This window comes from Ranitomeya imitator, chromosome 6 (genome assembly GCF_032444005.1).
Source record: "Ranitomeya imitator isolate aRanImi1 chromosome 6, aRanImi1.pri, whole genome shotgun sequence".
Lineage (NCBI taxonomy): Eukaryota > Metazoa > Chordata > Amphibia > Anura > Dendrobatidae > Ranitomeya > Ranitomeya imitator.
Genome location: NC_091287.1, coordinates 525,114,918 through 525,135,750, shown reverse-complemented (window position 1 = coordinate 525,135,750; position 20,833 = coordinate 525,114,918). Strand labels below are relative to the sequence as shown.

General features: G+C 43.6%; 1 protein-coding gene across 4 annotated transcripts in view; it reads right to left on the bottom strand.

Moving 5' to 3' along the window:
* COL14A1 (collagen type XIV alpha 1 chain) overlaps nucleotides 1-20,833 on the bottom strand; it is a 230,554-nt gene that overhangs the window by 100,399 nt on the left and 109,322 nt on the right. For all 4 annotated transcript variants that reach the window (XM_069731833.1, XM_069731832.1, XM_069731835.1 and 1 more), the window contains 3 exons: nucleotides 12,789-12,944; nucleotides 12,587-12,706; nucleotides 9,873-10,037 (listed from right to left, as the gene is read on the bottom strand). In XM_069731833.1, the coding sequence (XP_069587934.1) occupies nucleotides 9,873-10,037; nucleotides 12,587-12,706; nucleotides 12,789-12,944 (441 nt within the window). The remainder of the gene's footprint in view (nucleotides 1-9,872; nucleotides 10,038-12,586; nucleotides 12,707-12,788; nucleotides 12,945-20,833) is intronic.

The following is a 20,833-nucleotide window of genomic DNA, read 5'->3' as shown; positions in this document are numbered from 1 at the left end:
CCTGTGCAGGAAATGTGTCCGGCCCCCCTCCTTTTAAGGCTTCTTTCACACTAGCGTCGGAATCTCCCCGTCGCAATGCGTCGGGGAGAGATTCCGACGCTAGCGTTTAACGCTTTGCACAATGGGTGCAGCGGATGCATTTTTCCGGCGCATCCGCTGCCCCATTGTAAGGTGCGGGGAGGTGGGGGCGGAGTTCCGGCCGCGCATGCGCGGTCGGAAAAAGCGGTCCGTCGGGAGAAAAAAACGTTACATGTAGGGTTTTTTTCCCCCGACGGTCCGCCAAAGCACGACGCATTAGTCGCAAGACGGATGCGAAGTGTGCAAATCCGTCGCAAATGCGTCGCCAATAGAAGTCTATGGGGAAAAAACGCATCCTGCAAGCACTTTTGCAGGATGCGTTTTTTCTGCAAAACGACGCATTGTGACGGATTTACAAAAAACGCTAGTGTGAAAGTACCCTAAAGCGACAAATATATATATATATATATATATATATATATATATATATATATATATATATATATATATATATATATATATATATACAGTGCCTACAAGTAGTATTCAACCCCCTGCAGATTTAGCAGGTTTAATAAGATGCAAATAAGTTAGAGCCTTCAAACTTCAAACAAGAGCAGGATTTATTAACAGATGCATAAATCTTACAAACCAAAAAGTTTTGTTGCTCAGTTAAATTTTTATAAATTTTAAACATAAAAGTGTGGGTCAATTATTATTCAACCCCTAGGTTTAATATTTTGTGGAATAACCTTTGTTTGCAATTACAGCTAATAATCGTCTTTTATAAGACCTGATCAGGCCGGCACAGGTCTCTGGAGTTATCTTGGCCCACTCCTCCATGCAGATCTTCTCCAAGTTATCTAGGTTCTTTGGGTGTCTCATGTGGCCTTTAATCTTGAGCTCCTTCCACAAGTTTTCAATTGGGTTAAGGTCAGGAGACTGACTAGGCCACTGCAACACCTTGATTTTTTGCCTCTTGAACCAGGCCTTGGTTTTCTTGGCTGTGTGCTTTGGGTTGTTGTCTTGTTGGAATATGAAATGACGACCCATCTTAAGATCCTTGATGGAGGAGCGGAGGTTCTTGGCCAAAATCTCCAGGTAGGCCGTGCTATCCATCTTCCCATGGATGCAGACCAGATGGCCAGACCCCTTGGCTGAGAAACAGCCCCACAGCATGATGCTGCCACCACCATGCTTGACTGTAGGGATGGTATTCTTGGGGTCGTATGCAGTGCCATCCAGTCTCCAAACGTCACGTGTGTGTGGTTGGCACCAAAGATCTCGATCTTGGTCTCATCAGACCAGAGAACCTTGAACCAGTCAGTCTCAGAGTCCTCAAAGTAATCATGAGCAAACTGTAGACTAGCCTTGACATGACTCTTTGAAAGTAAAGGTACCTTACGGGCTCGTCTGGAAAGGAGACCATTGCGGTGGAGTACGTTACTTATGGTATTGACTGAAACCAATGTCCCCACTGCCATGAGATCTTCCCAGAGCTCCTTCCTTGTTGTCCTTGGGTTAGCCTTGACTCTTCGGACAAGCCTGGCCTCGGCACGGGAGGAAACTTTCAAAGGCTGTCCAGGCCGTGGAAGGCTAACAGTAGTTCCATAAGCCTTCCACTTCCGGATGATGCTCCCAACAGTGGAGATAGGTAGGCCCAACTCCTTGAAAAGGGTTTTGTACCCCTTGCCAGCCTTGTGACCCTCCACGATCTTGTCTCTGATGGCCTTGGAATGCTCCTTTGTCTTTCCCATGTTGACCATGTATGAGTGCTGTTCACAAGTTTGGGGAGGGTCTTAAATAGTCAGAAAAGGCTGGAAAAAGAGATAATTAATCCAAACATGTGAAGCTCACTGTTCTTTGTGCCTGAACTACTTCTTAATACTTTAGGGGAACCAAACAGAATTCTAGTGGGTTGAGGGGTTGAATAATAAATGACTCCCTGAAAAAACTTTTCCCAATTTAAAAAAAAAAATAAACAAAGAAATAACATTCTTTTTTGCTGCAGTGCATTTCACACTTCCAGGCTGATCTACAGTCCAAATGTCACAATGCCAAGTTAATTCCAAATGTGTAAACCTGCTAAATCTGCAGGGGGTTGAATACTACTTGTAGGCACTGTATATATATATATATATATATATATATATATATATATATATATATATATATATATATATATATATATATATATATATATATATATAATTATTTATTTATATAGCACCATTAATTCCATGGTGCTGTACATGAAAAGGGGTAACATCAGAATACAAATATCACTTACAGTAAACAAACTAACAATGACAGACTGATACAGAGGGAAGAGGACCCTGCCCTTGCGGGCTTACATTCTACAGGATTATGGAGAAGGAGACAGTAGTTCGAGGGTTGCAGTAGCTCTGATGGTGGCCATGTGGTCATTACAGGTTGTAAGCTTCTTTGAAGAGATGGGTTTTCAGGTTTCTTTTGAAGGATCCAGATGTGGTGGATAATCGGACGTGTTGGGGCACAGAATTCCAAAGAATGGGGGATATTCGGGAGAAGTCTTAGAGGCAATTGGGTGAGAAGCGAATAAACGTGGAGGAGAGAAGAAGGTCTTGGGAGGACCAGAGATTACGTGAGGGACAATATTGAGAGATTAGTTTGGAAATATACGGAGGAGAAAGGTTATGGATGGCTTTGTAGGTCAGTGTTAGTAGTTTAAACTGGATATGCTGGGAAATTGGGGGCCAGTGAAGGGATTTGCAAAGAGGGGAAGCGGAGGAGTAGCGAGGAGAGAGAAGAATTAGTCAGGCAGCAGCGTTAAGGATGGACTGGAGGGGTGCGAGAGTGTTAGATGGTAGGTCACAGAAGTGGATGTTGCAGTAGTCGAGGCGAGAGATGATTAGGGCGTGCACGAGCATTTGGTAGAGTGAGGGTTGAGGAAAGGACGGATTCTGGAAATATTTTTGAGCTGGAGGCGACAGGAGGTGGCGAGAGCTTGGATGTTGGGTTTGAAGGACAGGGCAGAGTCCAGGGTTACTCTGACGCAGCAGATTTTTGGGGACAGGGGAAAGTGTGATTTCATTTATTTTGATAGATAGATCAGGTGGGGAAGATATGTGAGATGGAGGAAAGATAATTAGTTCAGATTTGTCCACATTGAGCTTGAGGAAGCGAAAAGAGAAGAAGGAGGATATGGCTGATAGACACTCTGGGATTCTGGAGAGCAGGGAGGTGACATCTGGGCCAGAGCCGTAGATCTGAGTGTCATCAGCATATAGATGGTACTGGAAGCCATAGGACCTTATGAGTTGTCCCAGGCCGAGTGTATAGATTGAGAAGAGTAAGGGCCCAAGGACAGAGCCTTGAGGGACTCCAACAGAGAGAGGGCGAGATGAAGAGGTAGTGTGGGAGTAGGAAATGCTAAATGTGCGGTTGGTAAGGTATGAGGAGATCCAAGATAGGGCAAGGTCTTTGACCCCAAAGGAAGAGAGGATCTGTAGTAGGAGGCAGTGGTCAACTGTGTCGAAGGCAGAGGACAGGTCCAGAAGAAGGAGTATAGAGAATTGTCTGTTAGCTTTGGCTGTAAGTAAGTCGTTAGTAATTTTGGTCAGGGCAGTCTCAGTGGAATGGTGGGGACGGAAGCCAGATTGCAGGTTGTCGAAAAGAGAGTTTGATGCAAAGTGAGAGGAAAGTTCAGCATGGACGTGCTGCTCAAGGAGTTTGGATGCAAATGGGAGCAAAGATATGGGGCGATAGCTGGACATAGCGCTTGGGTCAAGTGATGGCTTTTTGAGGATAAGTGTGATTGTGGCATGTTTGAAAGCAGTAGGGAAGGTACCAGAAGTTAGTGATAAGTTGAAGAGGTGGGTTAAGGATGGAATTAGTGTGATGTTGAGGTTGGGGAGGAGAAGGGATAGGATGGGGTCAAGTGCATAAGTGGCGAGGTGTGATTTGGAGAGAAGTTGAGCAAGCTCCCCTTCAGTGATTTTGGAGAGGGAAGTTATGGGGTTTGGGCAATGTTCTGGTATACAAAGGGGTTGTGGTGGTTTGACGACAAAGATTTGTCTTGTTTGGTCGATCTTATTTTTGAAGTGCGTGGCAAAGTCCTCGGCAATGATTAGGGAACTCGGAGGGGGCAGTGGTGGGTGGAGGAGGGAGTTAAAAGTGTTGAACAACTGTTTGGGATTGTGGGATAAGGGAGATATGGAGGTTGTGAAGTAGGCCTGTTTAGCAGAGGTGAGAGATGATTTGAATGCGAGTGTTGCTTGTTTGAGTGCAGTGAAATTATTTTGCGAATGTATTTTCTTCCAATGCCGTTCTGCAATTCTGGATACTTGCTGAAGCTTTTCAGTGATGTTACTGTGCTAGGGTTGTCTATTGGTTCGTCGCACTCTGCTATACATGACAGGGGCGGCCATGTCAAAAGCTGATACAAGAGTGGCATTGTGGAAAGCAGTGGCAGTGTCTGTGTCGTATATATATATATATATATATATATATATATATATATATATATATATATATATATATATACACATACACTAAGGGATTGTGCTATACTTAACTGAGTACACTTTATACAAAGGGACTGTGTTAGACATAATAGGAATAATAACAACTGCCTCCACCTCCCCATGTTCCTAAATCCATTATGAATCCTCCTTCCTCCCATCCCAATCCCCCACACCCCTCATTGTCCTCCTCCCCAGCATCCCATTATTGCCCTCTCCCCCACCCCCATGATTGCTCTCTTCACCACCTCCATTATTGCTTTCTCCCCACCACCCCATTATTACCCATTCCACCACCTCCATTATTGCCTCCTCCCCACCCCCCCATCATTGTCCATTTCACTGTCACCATCATTGCCTTCCCCCCCTCACCCCATCATTACCCATTCCACCACCTCCATCATTTCCTCCTCCCTCACCACCCCATCATTGTCATTTCCACTGCCATCATCATTGTCTTCTCCCCACCACCCCATCATTACCCATTCCACCACCTCCATCATTTCCTCCTCCCCACCACCCCATCTTTGTCCTTTCCACCAACATCATCATTGTCTTCTCCCCCACCCCCCCCCATCGTTACCCATTCCACGACCTTCATCATTTCCTCCTCCCCACCACCCCCATCATTACCCATTCCACCACCTCCATCATTGCCTTCTCCCCCACCATCCGCATCATTGCCATTTCCGCCACCACCATCATTGTCTTTTCCCCCACCACCCATCATTGCCCTCTCTGACGACCCCACCATTGCCTTCTGCCCTATCATTGCCCTCTGTCAACCCAATCATTGCCTTCTGCCCCATCACTCCATCATTGCCCTCTCTGTCAACCCAATCATTGCCTTCTGCTCCATCACCCCCATCATTGCCCTCTCCTCCACCTACACACACAGACACACAGCACCATTCACCTCCCTGCACACACACACACCTCACCTCGTCGGCAGCTTCCTGTCTCGAACAGCCGCGGCGCTGAATGATGATGTCATTCAGCCACTGCTGTGTGAGACAGGAAGCGCGGGCAGGAAGAAGGACAGATCCATTGCCTGGAGCTCCGCTCCGCTACCATTTTCTCTTGTAGGCCAGGGGCCCTCCGGAGCCTCCGGGCTGGATAAACTGGCCAGATTGCCCTCATTATTAGCCGCCCTGCAGGGGCCCGCCGGTATGCCCGCCCATGTAATATCTATCTATCTGTCTATTTATCTATCTTTCTATGTATTATCTATCTATTATCTATCTATTATGTATATATTATAGTAACATAGTTATTAAGGTTGAAGGAAGACTAAGTCCATCTAGTTCAACCCATAGCCTAACCTAACATGCCCTAACATGTTGATCCAGAGGAAGGCAAAAAATCTATCTATCATCTATCTATTATCTGTCTATTATCTAGCTATCTTTCTATGTATTATATATCTACGTATTTATTATCTATGTATTATATATGTATCTATTATCTATCTATCTATCTATCTATCTATCATCTATCCATCTATCTATTATCTATCTATCTATTTATATATCTATCATTTATGTACAGTATCTATTATCCATCTATCTATTATCTGTCTATCTATCTATCTATCATCTATCTATTATCTATCTATTTATATATCTATCTGTCTATTATATAAGTATCTATTATCTGTCTATCTATCATATATTATCTATCTATTATCTATTTATCTATTATATATGTATCTATTATCTATATATCTATTATAAAAAATGAAAAATAAGATATTAAACTAAGATTATCTATCTATCTATTATCTATTTATCATCTATCTATCTATCTATCTATTATATATATGTCTATCTATCTTTTATTTATCCATTAACTATCTATCATCTATCTATTATCTATCTATTTTATATCTACTAGAAATAGGGCCAATGCTATCGCATCGGGAGTGTGGTGTAATTAACATCTGTGTATGCTTAGTGGTGCTGACAGGAGCAGCGGACATGTCTCACAACGTTTGCGCTTTCCAACATATTGTGCATGCACAGGTAGAGGGCGCAGTTGTGGCTGTTACTGCCCCTGTATGCAGGAGCAAGTGACACTGACGCGGTGCCTTATGGGATTCGGGGACAGTGGCCGGAAGTCCCAACTGGAGATTATATACACTGCTCAAAAAAATAAAGGGAACACTTAAATGCCACATCCTAGATATCTCTGAATGAAATATTCCAGTTGCAAATTTTTATTCATTGCATAGTGGAATGTGTTCAGAACAATGAAACATAACAATTATCAATGTAAAACAAAATGAATAGCCCATGGAGCCCTGGATTTGGAATGATACTCAAAATCAAAGTGGAAAATGAAATTACAGGCTGATCAAACTTCAGTGGAAATGCCTCATGACAAGGAAAAGATGCTCAGTATTGTGTGGCCTCCACGTGCCTGTATGACCTCCATACAATGCCTGGGCATGCTCCTGATGAGGCCGCGGATGGTCTCCTGAGGGATCTCCTCCCAGACCTGGACTAAAGCATCTGCCAACTCCTGGACAGTCTGTGGTGCAACGTAACGTTGGTGGAGGAAGCGAGACATGATGTCCCAGATGTGTTCAATCGGATTCAGGTCTGGGGAACAGGCGGGCCAGTCCATAGCTTCAATGCCTTCATCTTGCAGGAACTGCTGACACACTGCAGCCACATGAGGTCTAGCATTGTCCTGCATTAGGTGGAACCCAGGGCCAACCACACCAGCATATTGTCTCACAAGGGGTCTGAGGATCTCATCTCGGTACCTAATGGCAGTCAGGCTACCTCTGGCAAGCACATGGATGGCTGTGAGGCCCTCAAAAGAAATGCCACCCCACACCATTACTGACCCACTGCCAAACTAGTCATACCGGAGGATGTTGCAGGCAGCAGATCGCTCTCCGCGGCGTCTCCAGACTCTGTCACATCTGTCACATGTGTTCAGTGTGAACCTGCTTTCATCTGTGAAGAGCACAGGGCACCAGTGGCGAATTTGCCAATCCTGGTGTTCTGTGGCAAATGCCATGCGTCCTGCACGGTGTTGTGCTGTGAGCACACCCCCCATCTGTGGACGTCAGGCACTCAGACCATCCTCATGGAGTCGGTTTCTAACCATTTGTGCAGACACATGCACATTTGTGGCCTGCTGGAGGTCATTTTGCAGGGCTCTGGCAGTGCTCCTCCTTTTCCTCCTTGCACAAAGGCAGAGGTAGCTGTCCTGCTGCTGGGTTGTTGCCCTCCTGCGGCCCCCTCCACATCTCCTGGTGTACTGGCCTGTCTCCTGGTAGCTCCTCCAACCTCTGGACACTACGCTGACAGACACAGCAAACCTTCTTGCCACAGCTCGCATTGATGTGCCATCCTGGGTGAGCTGCACTACCTGAGCCACTTGTGTTGGTTGTAGAGTCCGCCTCATGCTACCACGAGGGTGAACGCACAACCAACATTCAAAAGTGACCAAGCCATCAGCCAGAAAGCATTGGTACTGATATGTGGTCTGTGGTCCCCACCTGCAGAACCACTCCTTTATTGAGTGTGTCTTGATAATTGCCAATAATTTCCATCTGTTGTCTATTCCATTTGCACAACAGCATGTGAAATTGATTGTCAAACAGTGTTGCTTCCTAAGTGGACAGTTTGATTTCATAGAAATTTGATTTACCTGGAGTTATATTCTGTTGTTTAAGTGTTCCCTTTATTATTTTGAGCAGTTTATATAGATTATCTATCTAAATTCTATCTATCTATCTATATTATCTTTCTATCTATTTTTCCATTTATTTATGGATGTCAGCTTTAGGAAATCCTTTTAAACTAGATATGTCCCTTGATGATAAGGTGTTTACATATGACAACAATTAAGTGTAATCTGTGAAGGAACATAAGGTAATGCATATTCCCTGTGATATTTTTCCATTTTACGTCCTCCTAGATAAGAGATACTCTTTATAGCTACTCTCTCTTCCGGAAAGGAGAGGTGAATCCCAGTCTCTCTATTACAGTCACATAACCTGTCACGATATAGAAACAGAGACACAAACACCTTCAATAGATATAGACTATCCTACATACTTGTATATGCTCTCATCATTTCCCACCTAGATTACTACAACACCTTTTTGTTCCTACCTCGCTCTATCACTCTTGCACCTCTCCATCCTTAATCCACTTCTCCCCTTATTACTCTACATCTTCTCCTGTCTCCCAGTCCTGCCAATCACCAATAGCCCCATCATATGCATTTAACTTTTTGCTGCCTCGTTTTTCTGCCTTGTTGCAAAAAAGGTGGGGGAGATTTATGAAACTGAATGCACCAGTATTCTGTTGCCTTTTTTGCCACAAAATGTCTTTCATGACTTGTGCCATATTTTATGTGTGTTTTTACACACTTTTTTTTCATTGTCTGACAAGGGGGCTTGGCTACACAGCAAAAAGGGTGTGACTTATCAGGAAAGGGGCGAGGCCTAAACAGGTAACACCATGGGCCCAAATTTTGGCACAATTTTTCAGCACAAAATAAGCAAAGTAATAGGTGTCGTAAATTTGGATTACACAGTTGTATAAAGATGAGCCAGATTTATCAATCAGCAGCTTTAATAGTACATCTGGTGCCTTTTAAAGGGGACCTGTCAACAGATTCATGCCAGGGACTATAGGGAGAGATCGGACTAGTCCATGTGGCCCCTGGCTGGCTTCTCCTGCCCCATGCCTCCAATTAATTGACAAGTCTCTCCATATGTTAACACGGGATAAACCTATCACTTAACTGGAGCGGGAACAAACAGGCTGTGATGGAGCTGGACTAGACCGGTCTCTTCCTATGGTCTTTGGCTTGTTTTAAAACTATGTTTCCTTTGAAAGTCGGAAAGTTTTAGAATAATCGCGAAAATTGGCTCTAATGCATTGTCCCCATGATTAGGGCAGCATGAATCTACTGACTGGTTTCCATTAATACTGTCTTGTCTACATTGCCACTATCTGAGAAATAGCCAGTATATAGATTACCTACCTGCGCCCATATTTGTTTTGCCAAAATTTTAGAAAAAACACTCCAAATAAATGCACCGTGGTCAAAACACGTGAACCCAACCTCGGTCTTTTTTTCCACCATTCCAACCTGAAACCTTCCACTCTTTAGAAAAGCAAATATCCTGACACTATTACCCAACTATTTTGCGAAAACTTTTCCTCTGTCCTCCACAGATTAAACCGGCCTTTTCTTAGTCAAAATCTGGTTTTATGGATCTCATAGGTAAAGATTTCAAGGAAATAAATGGTGCTATAAAAGAAATAATAACAGTAAAACGTAAAATCCAATTATACAGGATTTGAGCAGTTCTTCAGCTCTTACCAATAGCGAACAGTTCAATTCCGGCATCTTTCAGGCTATTGGCAGGTGGAATAACATCATCTTGAGATTTTCCATCCGTAATCAAAATACCAATCTTTGGAAGGTCTGTTCTTGCTCCCGCTTCTGGTTTAAAGCTGTTTTCCAGGATGTATGTTAAGGCCAATCCTAAGGAACAATGGAATAGAAAAGGGATACAAAACCATAGTAGTAATATTCTCATACATAGGGGCAGTATTATAGTAATTATATTCTCATACATAGGGGCAATATTATAGTAGTGATATTGTTGTACATAGGGGGCAGTATTATAGTAGTTATATTCTTGTGCATAGGAGAAGTATTAAGTATGGTAGTTATATTTTTGCACATAGGAGCAGTATTATAGTAGTTATACACTTGTAAATAGGGGCAGTATTATAGTAGTTATATTCTTGTACATAGGAGACAGTATTATAGTAGTTATATTCTTATACATAGGGGCAGTATTATAGTAGTTATATTCTTGTGCATAGGAGGCAGTATTATAGTAGTTATATTCTTGTACATAGGGGCAGTATTATAGTAGTTATATTCTTGTACATAGGAGACAGTATTATAGTAGTTATATTCTTATACATAGGGGCAGTATTATAGTAGTTATATTCTTGTGCATAGGAGGCAGTATTATAGTAGTTATATTCTTGTACATAAGGGCAGCATTATAGTAGTTATATTCTTGTACATAGGAGCAGTATTATAGTAGTTATATTCTTGTACATAGGAGCAGTATTATAGTAGTTATATTCTTGTACATAAGGGCAGTATTATAGTAGTTATATTCTTGTACATAGGAGCAATATTATAGTAGTTATATTCTTGTGCATAGGGGCAGTATTATAGTAGTTATATTCTTGTACATGGGGGCAGCATTATAGTAGTTATATTCTTGTACATGGGGCAGTATTATAGTAGTTATATTCTTGTACATGGGGCAGTATTATAGTAGTTATATTCTTGTACATGGGGCAGTATTATAGTAGTTATATTCTTGTACATGGGGCAGTATTATAGTAGTTATATTCTTGTACATGGGGCAGTATTATAGTAGTTATATTCTTGTACATGGGGCAGTATTATAGTAGTTATATTCTTGTACATGGGGCAGTATTATAGTAGTTATATTCTTGTACATAAGGGCAGTATTATAGTAGTTATATTCTTGTACATAGGAGCAGTATTATAGTAGTTATATTCTTGTAGATAGGAGCAGTATTATAGTAGTTATATTCTTGTACATAGGGGCAGTATTATAGTAGTTATATTTTTGTACATAGGAGCAGTATTATAGTAGTTATATTCTTGTACATAGGAGCAGTATTATAGTAGTTATATTCTTGTACATAGGAGCAGTATTATAGTAGTTATATTCTTGTAGATAGGAGCAGTATTATAGTAGTTATATTCTTGTACATAGGGGCAGTATTATAGTAGTTATATTTTTGTACATAGGAGCAGTATTATAGTAGTTATATTCTTGTACATAGGAGCAGTATTATAGTAGTTATATTCTTGTACATGGGGCATTATTATAGTAGTTATATTCTTGTACATAGGAGCAGTATTATAGTAGTTATATTCTTGTACATAGGGGGCAGTATTACAGTGGTTATATTCTTGTACACATGAGCAGTATTATAGTAGTTATATTCTTGTACATAGGGCAGTATTATAGTAGTTATATTCTTGTACATAGGGGGCAGTATTACAGTGGTTATATTCTTGTACACATGAGCAGTATTATAGTAGTTATATTCTTGTACATAGGGCAGTATTATAGTATCACAATGAGTAAGGCGGCACGACCGTTGAAACGCGTATGATTTTAATGCACTTTAAGCCTGTGACTGTCACTGGTATGAATCACCCGTTTTTGTGTCTATGGATATGAAGATGGACTTTGGATTTATGTGCTTTTAACGAATATGGAATAAAAGGTATTTTTTATGGACATCACCCGCGCTGAACTTCTGCTTTTTCCAGTATTATAGTAGTCATATTCTTGTACATAGGGGGCAGTATTACAGTGGTTATATTCTTGTACATATGAGCAGTATTATAGTAGTCATATTCTTGTACATAGGGGGGCAATATTAAAACAGTTATATTTTTGGAAGTACAGAACAGAATTATAGTAGTCTGTTTCCGAGGGGGTGGTATGCAGTATTACAGCAGTTACTTTTATGTCTATAGGGAGCCGCCTTAAAAATGCAAATATTCTTGTTCATAGGTGTACTATTAGTTATATTCCTGACCATTGATATTTCTGACCACAATTAAAGTTTTAGACCATAAATATAAGATCATAGATAGTGATGAGCGAATATACTCGTTACTCGAGATTTCTCGAGCACGCTCGGGGGTCCTCCGAGTATTTTTTAGTGCTCGGAGTTTTAGTTTTTCTTGCCGCAGCTGAATGATTTACATCTGATAGCCAGCTTAAGTACATGTGGGGATTCCCTAGCAACCAGGCAATCCCCACATGTACTTATTGTTCACCATTGCACTGCAACTATTTAGAAGCATTAAAGCAGCACTCCTCCTCCTTCTCCTCCTATCAAAGTTTTTAACCTCTTAATATATTGCAGTCATAATGTTGTATAGCACTGTATACTTACAATTGCTCATTTTGCCTTTCTACCCAGGTAATGGATAGAACGATTGTCATATGTCAGTACCTGTGAGTGTGTTTCCCCCTTTATAAGGGAGGTTTCGGACAGCGTCTATCACAGCTTCCTTGGTGCCATAGGTGTTCAGGTTCCATTCTATTCTGGGGTCTCCACTGTACTGCGCCAAACCTGGACCATAAAGAAGAACACAGAGAGCCGCACTTAACATAAAGTCTACATATTTCTTAGAAGATAGCTGAGGTCACATTACCTATCCTGGTTTTATCAGTGCCAACGTTGAATGCATTGACCAGGTTCTCTATGAACAGGCGGACAAGTCTAAAGTTCAGTCTTCCGATGCTCCACGATCCGTCCACCAGAATCACAATGTCTGCATTTGCTGGCGATTTACAAGAAAATTTTACATCTAGAATTGAAAAACAAAAACATAGGAAGTTGTAACAATGAGGACTAAGAGTTACGATAATTGTGGGGAAAAATGATGATTAGTAATCATTATTAATATATTACTGTTATCTGGTGTGCAGACTGAATCATATATATATATATATATATATATATATATATATATATATATATATAAATAAATGAGCGTATGTGTGTGTCAGCCACGCCCACTCCACTTAGCCCCAACCAATCACGAAGCATCTTTCATTTCACCAGAGCTGTTTAAAAGATGAAAGCTGAGCTGTGATTGGTTGCGATGAGCCACAGTTTTCCTTGTAGAAAGTTGTGGTAACTGAGGCCTATTATTCTTATCATTTCTTTGGTGTTATCGTCCTTCTGTAAAGCTGGAAATAACACAATTTATTACCGCGCCGACACAGACTACCCTCTGACACAGACTGCAGGGGGAGCCCAGAATCAGGAACTTCTCTTTGTCTGGCATGAAACATCTAATTAACTTAAAACTTCAAACATAGGTTAAAAAAAGAAACAAAAGACGAATTTCTCCAACCCAGGCATCATTTTAATCGGTGTAACAGTGCCAATCCGACAATGTTGGCTTTGATGGGATGATGTGGGATATTAGGGGTAGTAATCCGGTGGCTCTGGCTGACGGGATGATGTGGGATATTAGGGGTAGTAATCCGGTGGCTCTGGCTGACGGGATGATGTGGGATATTAGGGGTAGTAATCCGGTGGCTCTGGCTGACGGGATGATGTGGGATATTAGGGGTAGTAATCCGGTGGCTCTGGCTGACGGGATGATGTGGGATATTAGGGGTAGTAGTCCGGTGGCTCTGGCTTTCGTGATGATGTGGGATATTAGGGGTAGTAGTCCGGAGGCTCTGGCTGATGGGATGATGTGAGATATTAGGGGTAGTAATCCGGTGGCTCTGGCTGACGGGATGATGTGGGATATTAGGGGTAGTAATCCGGAGGCTCTGGATGATGGGATGATGTGGGATATTAGGGGTAGTAATCCGGTGGCTCTGGCTGACGGGATGATGTGGGATATTAGGGGTAGTAATCCGGAGGCTCTGGCTGACGGGATGATGTGGGATATTAGGGGTAGTAATCCGGTGGCTCTGGCTGACAGGATGATGTGGGATATTAGGGGTAGTAATCCGGAGGCTCTGGATGATGGGATGATGTGGGATATTAGGGGTAGTAATCCGGTGGCTCTGGCTGACGGGATGATGTGGGATATTAGGGGTAGTAATCCGGAGGCTCTGGCTGACGGGATGATGTGGGATATTAGGGGTAGTAATCCGGAGGCTCTGGCTGACGGGATGATGTGGGATATTAGGGGTAGTAATCCGGTGGCTCTGGCTGACGGGATGATGTGGGATATTAGGGGTAGTAATCCGGTGGCTCTGGCTGACGGTATGATGTGAGATATTAGGGGTAGTAATCCGGAGGCTCTGGCTGACGGGATGATGTGGGATATTAGGGGTAGTAATCCGGTGGCTCTGGCTGACGGGATGATGTGAGATATTAGGGGTAGTAATCCGGAGGCTCTGGCTGACAGGATGATGTGGGATATTAGGGGTAGTAATCTGGTGGCTCTGGCTGACAGGATGATGTGGGATATTAGGGGTAGTAATCCGGTGGCTCTGGTTGATGGGATGATGTGGGATATTAGGGGTAGTAATCCGGTGGCTATGGCTGACGGGATGATGTGGGATATTAGGGGTAGTAGTAGTCTGGTGGCTCTGGCTGACGGGATAATGTGGGATATTAGGGGTAGTAATCTTGTGGCTCTGACGGGATGATGTGGGATATTAGGGGTAATAATCCGGTGGTTCTGACGGGATGATGTGGGATATTAGGGTAGTAGTCTGGTGGCTCTGGATGATGGGATGATGTGGGATATTAGGGGTAGTAATCCTGTGGCTCTGGCTGACGGGATCATGTGGGATATTAGGGGTAGTAATCCGGAGGCTCTGGATGATGGGATGATGTGGGATATTAGGGGTAGTAATCCGGTGGCTCTGGCTGACGGGATGATGTGGGATATTAGGGGTAGTAATCCGGAGGCTCTGGCTGACGGGATGATGTGGGATATTAGGGGTAGTAATCCGGTGGCTCTGGCTGACAGGATGATGTGGGATATTAGGGGTAGTAATCCGGAGGCTCTGGATGATGGGATGATGTGGGATATTAGGGGTAGTAATCCGGTGGCTCTGGCTGACGGGATGATGTGGGATATTAGGGGTAGTAATCCGGAGGCTCTGGCTGACGGGATGATGTGGGATATTAGGGGTAGTAATCCGGAGGCTCTGGCTGACGGGATGATGTGGGATATTAGGGGTAGTAATCCGGTGGCTCTGGCTGACGGGATGATGTGGGATATTAGGGGTAGTAATCCGGTGGCTCTGGCTGACGGTATGATGTGAGATATTAGGGGTAGTAATCCGGAGGCTCTGGCTGACGGGATGATGTGGGATATTAGGGGTAGTAATCCGGTGGCTCTGGCTGACGGGATGATGTGAGATATTAGGGGTAGTAATCCGGAGGCTCTGGCTGACAGGATGATGTGGGATATTAGGGGTAGTAATCTGGTGGCTCTGGCTGACAGGATGATGTGGGATATTAGGGGTAGTAATCCGGTGGCTCTGGTTGATGGGATGATGTGGGATATTAGGGGTAGTAATCCGGTGGCTATGGCTGACGGGATGATGTGGGATATTAGGGGTAGTAGTAGTCTGGTGGCTCTGGCTGACGGGATAATGTGGGATATTAGGGGTAGTAATCTTGTGGCTCTGACGGGATGATGTGGGATATTAGGGGTAATAATCCGGTGGTTCTGACGGGATGATGTGGGATATTAGGGTAGTAGTCTGGTGGCTCTGGCTGATGGGATGATTTGGGATATTAGGGGTAGTAATCCGGTGGCTATGGCTGACGGGATGATGTGGAATATTAGGGGTAGTAGTCCAGCGCCTCTGGCTGATGGAGATATTATGGTAACTAGTCCGGTGGCTCTGACAGGATGATATGGGATATTAGGGGTAGTAGTCCGGTGGCTCTGGCTTTCGGGATGATGTGGGATATTAGGGGTAGTAGTAGTCTGGTGGCTCTGGCTGACGGGATAATGTGGGATATTAGGGGTAGTAATCTTGTGGCTCTGACGGGATGATGTGGGATATTAGGGGTAATAATCCGGTGGTTCTGACGGGATGATGTGGGATATTAGGGTAGTAGTCTGGTGGCTCTGGCTGATGGGATGATTTGGGATATTAGGGGTAGTAATCTGGCGACTCTGGCTGACGGGATGATGTGGGATATTAGGGGTAGTAATCCGGTGGCTCTGGCTGACGGGATGATGTGGGATATTAGGGGTAGTAATCCGGAGGCTCTGGCTGACGGGATGATGTGGGATATTAGGGGTAGTAACCCGGTGGCTCTGACTGACGGGATGATGTGGGATATTAGGGGTAGTAATCCTGTGGCTCTGGCTGACGGGATGATGTGGGATATTAGGGGTAGTAATCCGGAGGCTCTGGCTGACGGGATGATGTGGGATATTAGGGGTAGTAATCCGGAGGCTCTGGATGATGGGATGATGTGGGATATTAGGGGTAGTAATCCTGTGGCTCTGGCTGACGGGATGATGTGGGATATTAGGGGTAGTAATCCGGAGGCTCTGGCTGACGGGATGATGTGGGATATTAGGGGTAGTAATCCGGAGGCTCTGGCTGACGGGATGATGTGGGATATTAGGGGTAGTAATCCGGAGGCTCTGGCTGACGGGATGATGTGGGATATTAGGGGTAGTAATCCGGTGGCTCTGGCTGACGGGATGATGTGGGATATTAGGGGTAGTAATCCGGTGGCTCTGGCTGACGGGATGATGTGAGATATTAGGGGTAGTAATCCGGAGGCTCTGGCTGACGGGATGATGTGGGATATTAGGGGTAGTAATCCGGTGGCTCTGGCTGACGGGATGATGTGAGATATTAGGGGTAGTAATCCGGAGGCTCTGGCTGACAGGATGATGTGGGATATTAGGGGTAGTAATCCGGTGGCTCTGGTTGATGGGATGATGTGGAATATTAGGGGTAGTAGTCCAGCGCCTCTGGCTGATGGAGATATTATGGTAACTAGTCCGGTGGCTCTGACAGGATGATATGGGATATTAGGGGTAGTAGTCCGGTGGCTCTGGCTTTCGGGATGATGTGGGATATTAGGGGTAGTAATCTTGTGGCTCTGACGGGATGATGTGGGATATTAGGGGTAATAATCCGGTGGTTCTGACGGGATGATGTGGGATATTAGGGTAGTAGTCTGGTGGCTCTGGCTGATGGGATGATTTGGGATATTAGGGGTAGTAATCTGGTGGCTCTGGCTGACGGGATGATGTGGGATATTAGGGGTAGTAATCCGGTGGCTCTGGCTGACGGGATGATGTGGGATATTAGGGTAGTAATCCGGTGGCTCTGGCTGATGGGATGATTTGGGATATTAGGGGTAGTAATCTGGTGACTCTGGCTGACGGGATGATGTGGGATATTAGGGGTAGTAATCCGGAGGCTCTGGCTGACGGGATGATGTGGGATATTAGGGGTAGTAATCCGGAGGCTCTGGCTGACGGGATGATGTGGGATATTAGGGGTAGTAATCCGGTGGCTCTGACAGGATGATGTGGGATATTAGGGGTAGTTGTCCGATGTCTCTGGCTATCGGGATGATTGGGATATTAGAGGTAGTAGTCAGATGGCTCTGGCTGACAGGAGGATGGGGATATTAGGGGTAGTAGTCAGATGGCTCTGGCTGACAGGAGGATGGGGATATTAGGGGTAGTAGTCCGGTGGCTCTGGCTGTTGGGATGATGTGGGAAATCTGTTCATCTTTGCACCGGATGGAAAAACCAAAAATATTGTTTACCAAAAGGCCCTTGAATGAGTTGAAAGTAAAATACTATCAATATTTGGGTAATCATTTAGTTAATTTGTGTTGCAAATCTGTAGTGTTGAATATATGATGTGAAATGTTTTTTATGTGCAATATAATCATTATAATTTGTTATAACCACAGTTTGTTACTATGCCTGGGCAATGCCGGGCTCTTCAGCTAGTAGGTTATAAGGATGGAAACTAAATATGGGAGCAATCAATTTTATATTGCTAGATATATGAGTAGTTTTCTTTTGCCAATCCTCTTTTGTAAGAAGGGTTCTGCAGGATTAAAGGGAACCGGCCCCATTGTACATGTCCTCCGATCTGTGGATAACGTAGGAGAAGCTGAGCAAAATGATATGGAGGTTTGTTGGGAAAGATTTAGCATAACTTGTATTTTTTTCATTTAAATCCCTGGTGTTTGTGTGAATATGAGTCCAGTGGGCGGTCCTACCTTTGATTGACAGCTATCTCTGCCTTCGCATACCGGAAAAAGACTATCAATCATTGACTAGAACCGCCCACTGGACCTTCCCCACAAAAAAATGTATATCAATCTGATCCGCTCCTCCTGCTCTTTAACATTGTTCCTACAGACTTAAAGGGTTATTTCCATCTCCAAGAACCTATTCCAATATGTTGCAGGTGTAATAATAATAATAACAAATATCTCCGATTAGAAATGTAGTATAGTTCTTCTGATTCGCTATGTCTCTTTCCTCATGTCCAGGCATTGCAGGACCTTAGGTATCCATGGTTACGACCACTAGCTAACTAACTGCCACTATATTAGTGTTTATAACCATGGAAACCTGAGGTCCTGCAATGCCTGCACAAGAGGAAAGAGACATAGAGAATCTGAAGAACTATACTACATTAATAATCGGAGGTATTTATTAATATTCTAATTATTACACCTACTACATTTTGGGATAAGATCTTGGAGATGGGAATACCACTTTAATGACCATCACAGCTTAAATTCTAAAATGTATTTAGCCATCTGCAAGTCAATGGTCTAAAGTAATGGAGCCAATACATCCTGGGGCAGAGAAAAAGTGAAGCAGTTTCCCACAGTAGTCTATTAGATCGCTGCTTTTATATTCTAAATAGTCAAAGTAAATGAGAGGTAGAATCTGATTGCTACTTTTTTTTCCCTTTGAAATAGTTTTGGTAAATCCAACCCCCCAACACACTTACAAAGTTGATTTCCCTCCAAACTAGCAAAAAAAAAAAGAAATTCACTTAGTAAATTATTATGAAAAAAAATGTGTTTGTTCCTGAAAAAGAAGCAAATAAATAAATGAAAAATCAAATGTCAAGTTCTGCTGTTCTGTTGGTCAAAAATGACCGACTTTGAACTTCAATATTCTTTAAAATATTCAAGATGCGGCTCTGAAACCCGTGGCCGACCGACCCATCCTCATTTAAGTCAATCAACCACAAGTTTCAGAACCGCATCTTGAACACCCCCAAAAAATACCAAAGTTCAAAATAGGTCTCCCCAGACCGAACAGAACAGCAGGGTTAATATGAAAAAAAAAGAAAAAAGTATAGAAATTTGATTTGTGGGTTAAGATGGTATCCGGTAGAGTCGTTGGAAGCGCTGGAGGACTTTTTTGGACATTAAAGACAAAGAGCAGTCATAAATAATTGTTTGGCGCAGCTCCTTTAAGATGAGTTTAACCAGCGACCCTGAAATGGAATAAAGAAGAGCGAGATTATTAGATAAAAAAAAGTACATGATAAATAGTCAACACAATAAAAGCGTTTTCTCAGTTAATTATTGTTTCTGACGTATTGCATGGTAGGAGATGGAGTTCTCCTGCACTCAGTGCTGTGAAGACATCAAACAAAAAACCTCTGACAATGCACCATAGCAGGACATGACCCCGGGTGTGGTTATTGAAGACGAGGGCACTGGCGGGAGCAGTTTATGGGGCTTCCGTGGACACCAGATATTATGTCATTTGGTGTGGTGTGGTTTCTAGTGCTGAGAGGGGGCACATGCAATCTTCTAACCATCGTGTCAACGTCATCCTACACCTGTGGCAAATGTGAGCCTGTGCAGGTGTCCTCCTCTTAACTACTACTTTACCTACCAATAATAGGCCGTAGGGACTGGCTGTGAAGCTCTTGTTCCTTTAAAGAGGACCTGTCACGTGCCATGAAGATGTCATATTTTTACCTGGAGTTAATGCCCCTGTTCTCCTGAATTTGGGGATGTTTCTCTCTTGTTTCTGCGTCTCTCAATTCCGGAGGTATGGCTTCCTCTTCACTGTAGATTAATCTACTTTAGTTAGCCAAGCAGGTGTGGTCCTCAAGAAGAGGTCCACAGAGAAGAGCTAAGGACCACCGCCACTGAGCTACCAGTAGAAGGAAAGGAGGGCCATATCTCAGAAACCGAGAGAAGCAGAGGAGCAGGAAGGTAAACACAAGAACATCGGATTCAGGAGAACACCGGCATTCACATCACACATCTATGGCAAGTGACAGGTCGCCCTTAAGGCGCGGAAAGCAGGGTGCAAATCATAACATTTTGTTAATTGAAAATTGTGGGGATGTGAACTAGATCAAGATGGGCGACCAGTCTTGAATTCTCTATTTTGGGCTTGGCCCATTCCTCTCTCCCTTGGGTAATGGAAGCTTGCATAGGTCTCCCCTTCTCCATAGGCACTGGAGCCTTACCATACACAGGGGTAGTGGTCAGATAATGCCGCCACTCTCATAAATGGAGGGGGCCAGACTGGTGTCAGGTATAGGGATTGTGCTGAGGTGACCTCCGCCATGATGACGTCTAAATTTATCTGTGGGTCTCTCTTCTCTAAGAATGCCGTACCTGTAATGGGTCACATCCGAGTTCTGGGGCTTAGGATTGGGGAGATAGTTGGGGACCTTGTTGGAAATATTGTATTGGGGCCCATGAGCTTCAAGTTCTGCAGTATCTACT